Here is a 14627-nt window from a genome sequence, read left to right on the forward strand (position 1 = left end):
GCCTGGGAAATCCCATGGACAGAGGAGCTTGGTGGGCTATAGTCCAGTTCAGTTCAGTCGCTCAGTCGTGTCTGACTCTTTGCTACCCCATGAATCGCAGCATGCCAGGGCTGCCTGTCCATCACCAACTCCCGGAGTCCACCCAAACCCATGTCCATCGAGTCGGTGATGCCATCCAACCATCTCATCCTCTGTCATCCCCTTCTCCTCCTGCCCTCAATCTTTCCCAGCATCAGGGTATTTTCAAATGAGTCATCTCTTCTCATCAGGTGGCATCATCAGTCCTTCCAATGAACACCCAGGACTGATCTCCTTTAGAATGGACTGGTTAGATCTCCTTGCAGTCCAAGGGACTCGCAAGAGTCTTCTCCAACACCACAGTTCAAAAGCATCAATTCTTCAGCACTCAGCTTTCTTTACAGTCCAACTCTCACATCCATACATGACCACTGGAAAAACCATAGCCTTGACTAGACGGACCTTTGTTGGCTAAGTAATGTCTCTGCTTTTTAATATGCTGTCTAGGTTGGTCATAACTTTCCTTCCAAGAGTACACGTCTTCTAATTTCATGGCTGCAATCACCATCTCCAGTGATTTTGGAGCCCAGAAAAATAAAGTCAGCCACTGTTTCCACTGTTTTCCCATCTATTTGCCATGAAGTGATGGGACCGGATGCCATGATCTTTGTTTTCTGAATGTTGAGCTTTAAGCCAACTTTTTCACTCTCCTCTTTCACTTTCATCAAGAGGCTTTTGAGTTCCTCTTCACTTTCTGCCATAAGGGTGGTGTCACCTGCATATCTGAGGTTATGGATATTTCTCCCAGCAATCTTGATTCCAGCTTGTGCTTCCTCCAGCCCGGTGTTTCTCATGATGTACTCTGCATATAAGTTAAATAAGCAGGGTGACAATATACAGCCTTGACGTACTCCTTTTCCTATTTGGAACCAGTCTGTTGTTCCATGTCCAGTTCTAACTGTTGTTTCCTGACCTGCATACAGGTTTCTCACAAGGCAGGTCAGGTGGTCTGGTATTCCCATCTCTTCAGAATTTCCACAGTTTATTGTGATCCACACAGTCAAAGGCTTTGGCATAGTCAATAAAGCAGAAATAGATGTTTTTCTGGAACTCTCTTGCTTTTTCGATGATCCAGCGGATGTTGGCAATTTGATCTCTGGCTCCTCTGCCTTTTCTAAAACCAGCTTAAACATCTGGAAGTTCATGGTTCATGTATTGCTGAAGCCTGGCTTGGAGAATTTTAAGCATTACTTTACTAGCATGTGAGATGAGTGCAATTGTGGGGTAGTTTGAGCATTCTTTGGCATTGCCTTTGGGTTACAGTCCATGGGGTCGCAAAGAGTCAGACACAACTGAATGACTAACACTTTCTCTTTCATATCTGAGGAAAACAAGGATGCTCTGTTAGGTTTATATATATATGCATCGATTTTTATGGGAAAGTTCTTAACAACTGGAACTGAGGCTTTTTCTTTTTGATATATTTAGCATCATTTTGGTATTCAATAACTGCTTCAATTCTGATTTCTTTTGAAGAGTTAAAGCATTCTTTTATTTTAAATTGGTTTGATTTTTTTCAGAAAAGTTTCCCCCAAGATAAGCAATTATATTTTCATATGGTACTTTTAAAGCTACATCGACATGATTTCTGCTGTCATTTTAAAAGAGTGGGATTGTATCAGTGTCATTTGCTTTTAGATAACTTTTAGGTGTGATCGTAGAAACCCAGTTAAATTATTTCGCTTGGGAGCACTTGTTTATATATGTAAGTTGTACAGTTGAATCAGGTAAATCCAGCAGTAGTTTTTGGTTTATTCTGGGGTATATACCCTAAATAAACCCTTGATGAGTTGCAAGAGTATAATCACTTTATAGTTACTTTTATAGCATAACCTGTGTGTGGAAGCAGCCTCAGAAAGCCTCATTTTGTACCAGGTATAATAGCAGAGAATGACTTCTGCCATTTAACTTATTGGCGAATAGACAGACTTAACAGCATCTTCATTCAAAAAGTCATAGCAGGTTGTTGGTATTTGAGTATTGCATTTTCTATTTCCATTATACAGTGCTTCAAGTACAGGGAGAGAAGGCATCCTGTCACTTGAAAAAAAGATATGTCATACATGTATATATCATGTATTCTATGTACATTACCATAGCTTCTTTAATTGCTGTACTAATGTGAATGTTTATCATGTATTTCTACGTTCTTGGCAATTTGGTGTTGTTGCTTAGAAAGTGTAATTAATGAAATGATCTGCAGTTCCATCCTCTTTATATATCTCTTGTGGGAAGGGAGAAGAATCCATTGGTTTATGGCACCAGAGATCCTGGCAGCCCTGCCAAGACATAAGTTCAGGTATGAGAGGGACAGACACAAGGGGTTGAGGTGAGAGAATATTCTGTGTGCAGAGCCTGTGGAGATGTGATGGGGAGTAAGCTCAAAGCATTTGCCCTGCAGAGCATGGGTGGCCAGCAGGAGGGTGCCTGGGACCGGCACTTACTCACTTCCTGCACCAGGGCTTTCATCCATGTTCCAAACAAGCTGTGACCGGGAGTCATCACTGAGCCATCTTTTCATGAGGTTCAGGTGGGAGTCAGTTGCTAGAGACTGGAAAACACAGAAAGGCGCAAAGTGGGATCCTGAGTTCCCAGGGCTGCAGCAGCAAACATATCTTATGGGCTTTTTCAAGTGAGTAGAAGTTCAAATGGAAGTTTGGAGATCATAGTCCTCCACTGATAATTAAGCTACACATTTGTGAGGAAAGCCTCACATGGGTGGGAATTCTGTATCAGATATTGTGACCTCAGGTTAATAGAGAGGCTTTAGGGCACCTCTTGATACAATCAAGAGCAAAAGGTGGTTAATAGAGAACAGATGCTGAGGGGACCATCGGGGCAGCCAGAAGACACTCATGCCAGCCTGTGTGTCCCTCTGACACATGCCTGCATTTGTCCCTTCTCTTCTGCACAGAACACCAAGCTCAATATTATTTTTAGAATGAAACCCACACAAAAATTGTCAAATGCTTTGAGCTCTATTATATATTATGGGCTTCCCAGGTGGCTCAGTGGTAAAGAATCCTACCAATGCAGAAGACACAGGAGACATGGATTTGATCCCTGAATTGGAAGGATCCCCTAGAGAAGGAAGTGGCAACCCACTCCAGTATTCCTGCCTGGAAAATCCCATGGACAAGGGAACCTGGTGGGCTACAGTCCATGGTGTCACAAACAGTCAGACACAACTGAGCACATATGCATGCATTATACATTATATTATACAGACAATATGTAAGAATGTGATATAATATTTATATAATCTATATAACTATATATTATGTAATATATAATATATAATGGTAATATTATATAATGCAAGTAATATATTAATACACATTGCAATTATGTAATTAATATACAATTCATTGACTATTAATATACTAATATTGATATATTGGTATCATATTTTAATATATTTGCATACTATAGTGATATAATTCATATTAATATATAGATTATATAATGCATGATATTATAGATGATATCTAATATTGTAATAGAGCATCACTGCCCTGAGTGCAGCCCTTAGCACACGGTGACGCTGTGCACCATACCCGCAAGCAGCCAACTGTCAGCGAGCAGCCATTAGTGAGGGCATTTTCAGCTAATGGTCTATGGAGTGGTAGTTGTCAAGCAGAGAATGAGGTAAGAAGTAGATCCAGGCCTTCTCCTTGAGGCCCTCCAGCTCACTCACCGTTGGGCCAGCAGATGAGTGAGGGGCCCAGGGAACAGGCTGGGGGCTGCGTCTACAGGGCTCCAGAGCTCTCGCCAAGGCTACCCAATGGCCAGACCCAGGCCTTGAGGCTGCAGTGACCCTCTCCCCCATCCCCGCCTCTGTGACTTCATGGCAGTGGCCATCTGCAGAGGACACAGTCTGTGGGACTCAGGCCCCGCCATTTGTGCCACCTGAGGAGCCTGAAAGCCAGCTGGGTCCTGGACGCCTGGCTCCCTCAGCCATCACAGCTGGACAGCGCCTGGGGACCTGGCCTGAGGAAGCCACCAGCCTAGATCCTCTTCCTTTCAGCCAGGACTGGACCTCGCAGGATGAAAGTCATACCTTGGGACCTTTCTTGTCAAAACAGAGTAACATTGGCGTGGTGGAGTTGTACAGGAATGTTGTTAGCTGACTGTGACCTGACCTCAGGAACAAAAGCTCAGACACAAAGAACTGATGGTATTTACAACTCATCCCTCACCTCCCTCACCTTTCCTAGAAAAGGGCTTAGCTGAGAGCTTTTAGGGAATTTGCGGTTTTTAAGGCATGAGCCACCTGTCTTCTTGCACAACCCTAAATAAACCTTTCTCCCCCACACTCTGATGTTTTGGTATTGTTTGGCCTTTGTGCATTGGGCACACCGACTTGTGTTTCAGTAGCAATATTACACAGTCTATAATATTATAGATATGTCTCTTTTAGAAAACATATAATTTGCTTAAAGGATATGATTCACTAATTTTTTTTTAATCAAACTGTTGAAAAACAAAGGAAAAGTATAATGAGTCCCCTACATACGAATGAGTTCCATTCTGAGAGCATATTCATAAGCCAAATTTGTTCATAAGTCCGCCAGAGTTACTGTAGGTACCCACCTAACACAATAGGCTATATAGTACTCTACTGTAATAGATTTATTATACTTCTCACACAAATGATACATAAAAAAAACAAAAAAGAAAAAAAACATGTTTCATCTTACAATACAGTAATCTTACAGACAGGTGAACTAACATGATTGTACATGAGAATGCACATTCACACGATTCACTAAATTTTAAGAAGAAAATAAAATTGAACAAGGTAAGATGCATATGCACTCTATGAGACCAGAGAAAATAAATTATAAGAAAACGCTAGTAAAATAAAATGCATTCTTGTTTCATCAGATATCTTACAAAGGAAGATAAACCTTTCATATTTCCAAAAGAAGTAAAGTAAGTGGATAGAAAACTCCCCCTTTACATGGCCAGCTCAGGATATACCTGTAATTGCTGTATAAAGAAGTGGCAATTCTATAAATATACAGATATTGTTAAAAGTTAGCACCAAGTAGTATGGAGCAGAATCTCTTCAAGCAAAGGTCAGGTAACATTTTAAAAATAACCTCCCATTTAGAAAATATTTTCAAATGACTAACTTTTTATATTTTGACATAAGAGATGGGAAGCTGTTGTGACTCCCCTGAATTTGAGTTAAATATAACTAATCACAGCGCTGGAGACTGAGTCCAGTGACTCGCTTTTCTGCTGCTCTCCCTGATGGTCAGCAGCACAGGGCATTTGGGCAGCTTGGACTGAAAGCCTTTGCTTGATCTGCTGGTGGAAGTGGACTTTCTTCCCACAGAGCCTGATGGACCAACCCAGCAAACACTTGGTTCCCAGCAAGGTGGGTTGCTGTGGGAACCAACAGCTCTAAACACCAAAAGGGAAGAAAAATATTAAAATCCCAGCATCAAGGCCAATTTGAGGGAGTATAAAAAAGCATGAAAAATGATCAGAGGAAGCCAAAAACTTCACAGAAAGAAACCAAAAAAAAAAAAAAAACCCAAAAAACGATGGAGCCCATAGATTTCACTTTTCCTTCCGTGATAAGTCAGATCTTTTTACAGTAGATGTGAAACCAAGGCCTGGTGGCTATTCAGACTGAGATGAGCATGGTTCTCCCAGCTGTGTTCCCAGTGAGAACCACAGAAGGGGATGCAATCTGGAGCAGTACTCTTCAGCAGGTGACTATAGGACCGATGAAGAATGTCGATTTTAGAGTTGGCATGAGAAGTTATGAAGTAAATGTCTTCTATCATTTGTGGGAAAAAACTAAAGACATAAATTACTATTTGAATATAAAAGGGGAGGAGAGGAGGCATGGCCCCTCGGTGTCCACAGGCAGTTCTGCTAAGTGCTGTGCCCCTGTGAAGGGTGCACTGCGATTCCTTCCTCTCGCTCCTGCTGTGGTCTTTGCTCTGAACTTGCTGTGTGGGTGCCTCCTCTCCAACCAGCAATTTGAAACAGGCTTGTCTCCTTTAGTTCTAAGTCTGTGGGCAGATAGGGGATGATGAAAAGATCATGCTAGACTAAAAGATAATGTTTAGTGTTCTACCCACCAAGCAGATATGCTCTTTGAAAATGACTTGGTTTGTGCCCACAGAGTCAAACTTTTCAAATCTGCCAAGAGTAAAGGAGTTCTGAATTATAGGGGAGGAAGAATTCCTGAGCACTTGTTTTTCCCTTCTTGATTCTACCACTGGTCCATGAGAATTTGAGAAGCATGCTGTAGAGGTGGTAACTGAATTCCTGATCATGAAATAATGCTGAGTAACAGTGTGAAACAAGAAGAGGTCTGAGCACACACTCCCAGGGTCCACCCACCACGCGCTGCAGAATCGTAACCCATGATGGATGCAGCAGTAGTCAGGGTTCTCCAGAGAACAGAGCCAATGAGATGTATGGGCCTATAGGAAGAGATTTATTCTAAGGAACTGGCTCACGTGATCATGGAGGCTGTCAAGTCCCAAGGTCTAAAGGGTAAGCCAGCAAGCCAGATGTCCAGGAGAGATGATGGTATAGTTCTAGTTCAAACACTGGTAGACTTGAGATCAGGGAAGATCTGACATTCAGTTCAAGTCTGAAAGCAGGAGATGCCAATGTTCAGAGGCTGGTAGGCAAGAGGAAGTCTCCCTTTACTCTGGGGGGACATTTTGTTCTCTTCAGGCCTTCAACTGATTGGACAAGGCCCACTCACATGAAGGAGGGTGATCTGCTTTATTCAGTTAAATGTTCATCTTCTCCAAATCACCCTTACAGACATACTCAGGATAATGTTTTTTATGGAAGTATAGCTGATTTACAATGTTGTGTTAGATTCTGTTGTATAGCAATATGATTCAGTGTATGTGTGTGTGTGTATATATATATTCTTTTCCAGTATGGTTTATTACAGGATATTGAATATAGTTCTGGGTACTATACAGTAGAACCTTGCTGTTTATCTGTTTTGTATATAGTAGTTTGTATCTGCTAATCCCAAACTCCTAAGTTATCCCTCGCCCACACCTTCCCCTTTGGTAACTGTAAGTCTGTTCTCTGTCTGTGAGTCTGTTTCTGTTTTGTAAATAAGTTCATTTGTGTCATATTTTAGATTCCACATATAAGTGATGAAAGTGTATTAGTTGCTCAGTTGTGTCTGACTCTTTGCAACCCCATGGACTGTAGCTCACCAGGCTCTTCTGTCCATGGAATTCTCCAGGCAAGAATATTGGAGTGGGTCTCCATTTCCTTCTCCAAGTGATATTGTATGGTGTTTTTTTTTCTTTTTCTGACTTACCTCACTTAATATGATAATCTCTCATTCATGCTGCTGTAGATGACATTTTTTCATTCTTTCTTATGGCTAAGTAACAGTCCACTGTATATATATACCACATCTTTTTTATCCATCTGTTGATGGATATTCAGGTTGCTTCCATGTCCTGCTTGTGAATAGTGCTGCTATGAACACTGATGTGCATGTATTAGAATTAATAGAATTAGAATTTTCAAATTAGAATTTTCTCTGGATAAATGCCCAGTAGTAGATCTTCCTGCGTATTTAGGTCTCGGGCCATTTATAGGGTCTTCCTTTTCTCTGCAAAATGAGATAAATAAATAGTATGTAGTGCCCCACCTCTTCTCAGAGGGTGAGATAGTTGGATGGCATCACTGACTTGATGGACATGAGTTTAAGCAAGTTAGCATCACTAACTCCAGGAATTAGTGATGGACAGGGAAGCTGGGTGTGCTGCAATCCATAGGGTCGCAAAGATTCAGACAAGACTGAGCAACTGAACTGAACTGCCCCACCTCATGATAAGATCACTCCCTTGGTTGTCTTTTAATGGGAATAATCTTGTTTGCTGTTGAATGGATAATATAAGTGTTTCTATAAAAATGATACCCCAGTGGGACATTTCTGTAACTTTCACTCAATTTTGCTGTGAACCTAAAACTGCTTTTAAAAATAAAGTCTAATTTTTAAAATATGAGCTAAATGTAGACCTACCAAATGAGTGGGCTGTTCCTGCTGTTCTTTATTCATATAATAAAACAAATTGCAAAATTTTAATACATATGACACCCCAGTAGTCTGTAATAATTACCTAACCACAATGATGTGTTTTCACATCCTGTTACACCAAAAGAAGTAGCTAAATAATCTTTTTCAAGGTATATAATTGAAGAATCTATACTAGGTTTCCCATGTTAAAGTGGTAGAACCCAGGGCATTGATTATAAGAAAACTCTTCTCTTTTTTTACTTAATTTTTATTGGAATGTACTTGCTTTAAGATGTTAATTTCTACTCTACAGCAAAGTGAATCAGCTATATGCATACATATATCCCCTCTTTTTTGGATTTCTTTCTCATTTAAGTTATCACAGAGCACTGAGTGTAGTTCCCTGCGCAATAACCTCTTTGCTAGGTTCTCATTAGTGATCTATTTGATGCATAGTAGTATACATGTGTCAGTCCCATTCTCTCAACTCATCACATCTTCTTTATTCCCTGCTTGGTGTCCATACCTTTGGAGAACTCCTTTCTTGTGTTTATTCAGAAATTATTTTACTTTTTCCAAGTTTCCGCTGCTTTTGCCTTCTCAGCCAGCAGTGAAGAGAAAGCAGAAACTTTGTAATCCCGGTTGCTAGTGAATGTTGCATTACAAGATTATGTAAATCGTCCGTGTGCAACACCACAAAGCACCTTCCCACTTGTCCTGTTGTAGAGGGTTTCTGCTATGAGAGTATTAATTCATTTATAACTGGGGGCAAGTAAGACCAGCTCCATAAGAAAGCAAATGTGTGCTGCGAATCTGCATTAAGATAACACTGATAAGATTGGCAGGAATCGACTAGATATGCTTTGTAATGCCATATGCTTGATTTTCTTGATGTTGATTTTATCCCTCTTTTGGCAGTAGTTTTCTCCTCCTATAGTAGGGAGTAACCAGGTTCAGTTTTTGTAGCACTTTTTTTCTCTGCAAGGTTTTTGAGAGATTTATTTGGTGCAGACCTCATGTAACTCCTGGGTCTAGGGTTCTTTAGCTATTCCTTATGGTCATCTAGCCAAAAAACGCATTAACTGTGTGATACCAACCGAGCCCTTGAACACTTTAATCAGTAGGAATCAGGAAGAGAAATTCAGTCAAGATTTTTTGGGAAGGCTGCAGCATGAGGGATCCAACAAAACCAAGTAATAGGTGCTTTTCCTCCCTCCCAAGGGAGGAGGTTCCTTAAATGGAGTAACAACTGGGGTGGGTCCATGGTTTGGGCAGGACACATTGCTTAGATAGTCTGCCCACCCCCTTGGTGGTACTGTGTGCAGGGACTACTTTTCAGTCATGTCTTCATGATTACCAGCACAGCGACCCTGAGCTGTACACATCCATGTTCATCACAGATTGTTGAACAATTTTGCTGCAGGTCACAATTTTGCTGCAAACCTTAGTGCCTGCAGGGTCCTTGTGTAGCAGCCTGAGCTTTGCTTAGGCTGTGTTTACCAGCAACACTGGGCAGGATCAGAAAGCGTGGTATTTGTTGCACAGTGTCTTAAAGGAATAGAGATATTTCTCTTAATTATTATTGTTGGGGGCGGGGGGCCGCCAGGAGGAGCCAGGAGGAAAGGAGTTTGTTATAGGCAGTGGTTTTGAGGAAGATAAGGAATCATGTAAAGTAAAAAAGAATTGCTAAGAAGAGAACGTTTCTGGTTAAAATGATTTATATTTTAGATGTAGATCTAGAATTTTTTTTTCTAATTAAAAACATTGTTTTGGCTGCACCTTATAGAATATGGGATCTTAGTTCCCCGACCAGGGATCAAACTTGTGCAGTCTTCATTGGATACAGGAAGTCTTAACCATTGGATGCACGAAGTCTTAACCATTGGACCACCAGAAAAGTCCCCAGTCTAGATTTTCTAAGCATATCCCATGAATACTTGCTACCTCCCTTCGCTGTTATTACAGAATCGCTGTTGGAGTTCCCCAGTTAATAACCGTTCTCTGTTGCTCTGTCCTTCTTCCAGAGGTCACCCTGAAGGTCCACATCAGTGATGCCAGCACCCATCAGCCTGTCCCTGACGCGCTCATTGAGATTTTCACCAACCAGGTCTCCATTGCCTCTGGTACCTCGGGGACAGATGGCGTCGCCTTCATCAAATTCCAGTATAAGCTGGGCAGTCAGCTGATTGTCACGGCCACAAAGCATGCCTACGTGCCAAACTCTGCCCCCTGGAAGCCCATCCGGTTACCTGGTAAGGTGGTCTTTACCTTTCTCTAAAACAGGGCATATGATCAGGCTAGGGGTGGAGTCAGACACAGAAATGACTTTGTAAGCGTTAAGTCAGACAATTAGGAAAATACATGTGCATTCTCTGCCCTAGTTTTTGGTGCCTCTTATGTGCAGGGAAGGTGGAATCTGGTGTGAAGCTGGCTGGGCTCCACAATGCTATTTGTACAATGGAACCAAAGCCTTTTCTACTCATTTCTCCACTGTTCCATTCTGTACATGATGGGTCATAACCAGCCAGTGGCATTGGGACAGTGCTCTGAAATGGGGCTTCCTCATCTCACTTTAGCATCTGAGAGCAAGGCTGCCAAAAGGTGGGCCTGATGGCCAGACTGTCTTTCTCTGCCCCACCTTCTTACCTGCTCAGGAAAAGCCCTCCTGGTGCTCCTCCACTCTCAATACTCCATTCCACTTCTAGCGCGTCTAATCACCAAATGTGTCATGGTGTTTCCACACATCCAGCAATGTGTCGCCGAGTCTGCAACCCCAGCTGGTACTTGCTAGCTTACCAGTTTATTGTAAAGGTTATTAAAGGACCAGCCAGATGAAGACATGTGTAGGCCAAGGTCTGTGGGAAGAGGCGTGGAGCCTCCATCCCTGGCCAGCTGTACCACCTCCTAGCACCTCTGGTGCTCACCAACCAAGAGGCTCACCCAACCCCATCCTCTTGGGTTTTATGGAAACTTCATCATGTGGGCATAACTGATTAAAGCATTAGCCATTAGTGATTGATTCAACCTCCAGCCACTCTCTCCTCCCTGGAGGTCAGGGGGAGAGGACGGTGAGACTGAGAGATTCCAGCCTCTAGTCACATGGTTTCCCTTGCAACCAGTTCCCCTTCTTAGGTTATCGTGAAGCTTTCCTAAAAGTCATTATATTAACTGAAACTCCCATTGAAAGCCCCATTCATTTGATATGAATAACAGAAGATTCCTTTATTGCCCATATCACTTAGGAAATTCCAAGGGTTTTAGGAGCTGTGAGCCAGAAATGAGACCCAGACCAAATATATATTACGTATTATAAATCACAATATTGCATGACCTTTCACCCCTGCAAAGCAGTTGGCCTACCACCAGGGGCAAGGATGGAGCCTGAGGTGAGTTCAGCTGGGGATGGGGTAGGTGGGAGCACAGATGGTGCCCCCTCTGTCCCTTTACTTCAGACTCCATCTAGTGCCTGGACCACATTATCTGCCAGCACATTTGTTGCCAGGGTAATGGGGGGAGGATGGACTTTGGAAACCAGATGACCTGGGTTCTGGCTCCAAATCTATGCTTGAGCCCCTCCAGCTTTGATGCCAGTCTCTGCAAAATGGACCTGATACCACCTTGTAGAGCAGTTCTGAGTAAAAAGTATTTAACGTAGGTGCACTCACTTACAGGGTCTAAAACATGGTCGGTGCTCAATAAATGCGTAGCACCTGACACAGTGCCTGGTGCAAGGCCAGTATTCGTGCTCACCTCTGCACCACGGGACCTGCCTCACCCACTGCCTCTGGGGCCCATGGAAGCTAAGTGCGGCTATGCCTGTCTCATCCAGCCCCAGCACCTACCCTCCTCCACAAAATTCTCTTTAGTTCAGTTTATACCTGTCAAATGCCTACTATATGTCAGACACTGCCCTGGCCACTGAGAATACAAGTCTAGAGACTCAGGACTTGCTTCTGGGAGGTTTATCCATTAGTTATGAAGTCAGCCACAGAAGCCAGTTCCTCCTGATGGGATCAATACTCTGATAGATTTATGTGCAGATGGGGATGCTGGGGAGGACAGGTCCACCAGCCTACATGAGCAAATGAAGGAGTTTCCTGGGGAGGCTGAGAGGGCAGCTGAGTCTTGAGGATGAATAGATATTAGCATCAGAAGATGCTTGTAAAAATATACAGATTCCAGGACTCACCCATTTGACTGTACAGATTGACCAAGGAATCTGGATTTTAATAAACAGTTCCTACTCCCATCTAGTCAAGGCTATGGTTTTTCCAGTGGTCATGTATGGATGTGAGAGTTGGACTGTGAAGAAAGCTGAGTGCTGAAGAATTGATGCTTTTGAACTGTGGTGTTGGAGAAGACTCTTGAGAGTCCCTTGGACTGCAAGGAGATCCAACCAATCCATCCTAAAGGAGATCAGTCCTGGGTGTTCATTGGAAGGACTGATGCTAAAGCTGAAACTCCAATACTTTGGCCACCTCATGCGAAGAGTTGACTCATTGGAAAAGACTCTGATGCTGGGAGGGATTGGGGGCAGGAGGAGAAAGGGATGACAGAGGATGAGATGGCTGGAGGGCATCACCGACTCGATGGACATGAGTTTGAGTGAACTCCGGGAGTTGGTGATGGACAGCGAGGCCTGGTGTGCTGCAATTCATGGGGTCACAAAGAGTCGGACACAACTGAGTGACTGAACTGAACTGAACTCCCCACAATAACCCCCATCCCCCAGGTATTTATAGATAAAAATGTTGACTGTAATTTGGGACCACTGCTTTGAGAGCTATGGAAAGTGGGTTGGAAATAGGTACAATTGAGGAAATCCTTTAGGAACATTTTAGAGAAAAGGAGATAAACCTGAGGAATATTTAGCAGGCAGAATTCAGAAAGCCTTGGAGAATGGATGGGAGAGATACAAGGGAAAGAAAGTTGACTGAATGTGAGTTGAATCTCAAGTTTCTGACTGGTGATGGAGTGGATAGAATAACAGATGGGTGATGGGCCACCTTGTGGTTCCCTAAGGTTGACTGAAAGAAATCCCTTACTCCTTCCCTGTGTATATCCCTGTCCCCAAGCTTGGGGCTCCTACAAAAGTGGGTGGAGGTGGGGGTGGAGGTGCAGGAGATGGGAAGGAAAAGCATGAGTGTTGGGGTCATAGTCAATGACGAATATAGCATAGATTGGATTTAAGCTGCCTGTGGGACACCAAGCATGTTCAGCCTTTAGTTTCCACTTTGTGGCTATTATGACTGATGTTGCTATGAACTTTCATGTACAAGTGTTTGTGTGAACACATATTCTCAGTTCTCCTGGGCATGTGCCTGGGAGTGGTGTTCCTGGGTCACACGGTGACTCTTTGTTTAACGTTAGGAGGAACTCTGGATTGTTTTCCCAGCACCAAGGTCCATCCTTATCTTTGTCAGGGCACTTTGTCACATTCTGCTTGTCGTGTAGCTATTGGTTGTGTGTCTTAGCCTCCATCTAATGTAGATCCCTTAAGGGCACAGACTGCCCCCAACAGTGATCTATTCTGCACATCTAGCTCTGGGCCTTATACATGATGGCAGCTAAATAAATGGACTGTGTAGAAAGAGGGGTCATGTCCATGGCCAACCCCTCATTGGTCCCCTCTGGCACTGTCCAGAGCCAATTGTGCTGAATATTGGATTGGCCAAAAATTAATTTGGGTTTTTCTGTAGAATCCTACCAAAAACCTGAATGAACCCAATAATTGCACTACTTAGCATTTGATATTTCTGGCTCCTAATATTTTCCCTGAAAGTTACTTTACCTCTCTAGGCCTTACTTTCTTCCTCTTTAAATGTAGAGACTACTCTCTCAATGGGAACATGTACATTACCATATGTGAAATAGATAGCCAGTGGAAATTTGCTATATGACTCAGGGAGCTCAAACTGGTATTCTGTGACAACCTAGAGAGGTGGGATGGGATGGGAGGTGGGAGGGAAGTTCAAGAGGGAGGTAACATATGTATACCTATGGCTGATTCAATCTTCCCCATTGGCTCAGCAGGTAAAGAATCTGCCTGCAATACAGGAGATGTGAGTTCGATCCCTGGGTCAGGAAGATCCCCTGGAGAAGGAAATGGCAGCCCGCTACAGTCCACGGGGTCCCAAAGAATCAGACACGATTAAGTGGCTTGAATCTGAAGCAAATATGACATCTGTTCAATGTGAATGATGGATACACAGATACCTATGGCTGATTCATGTTAATGTATGGCAGAAACTGACATAGGAACTTAGGCCTGGATGGAGTCTAAGAGGCTTTGAACTTAAGTCTGTGAAGCGTAGAGGTGAAGGTCAGACTCCAGAGTTCAAATCCTGGCTCCAGTTACTTACCAGATTTGGGATCTTGGACAAGTTAATTCCTTATCTATAAACCTGTCTCCTTACCTGTCAAAGGGGCATGTTAATAATACCTCTTTCAGAGAGCTGTTTTCAAAGTTAAATAAATTATCCAAATTAAACCACCTAGAATAAAGTCTGACATGTCAGTG

At 42.9% G+C, this 14627-nt stretch overlaps 1 protein-coding gene across 2 annotated transcripts in view; it reads left to right on the forward strand.

Moving 5' to 3' along the window:
* The window catches only part of FAM171A1 (family with sequence similarity 171 member A1), a 131879-nt gene that overhangs the window by 66176 nt on the left and 51076 nt on the right, over nt 1–14627 (forward strand). For both annotated transcript variants that reach the window (XM_027559861.1, XM_027559862.1), the window contains exon 2: nt 10132–10359. In XM_027559861.1, the coding sequence (XP_027415662.1) occupies nt 10132–10359 (228 nt within the window). The remainder of the gene's footprint in view (nt 1–10131; nt 10360–14627) is intronic.

The sequence above is a fragment of the Bos indicus x Bos taurus genome, chromosome 13 (genome assembly GCF_003369695.1).
Source record: "Bos indicus x Bos taurus breed Angus x Brahman F1 hybrid chromosome 13, Bos_hybrid_MaternalHap_v2.0, whole genome shotgun sequence".
In the NCBI taxonomy this organism is placed as follows: domain Eukaryota; kingdom Metazoa; phylum Chordata; class Mammalia; order Artiodactyla; family Bovidae; genus Bos; species Bos indicus x Bos taurus.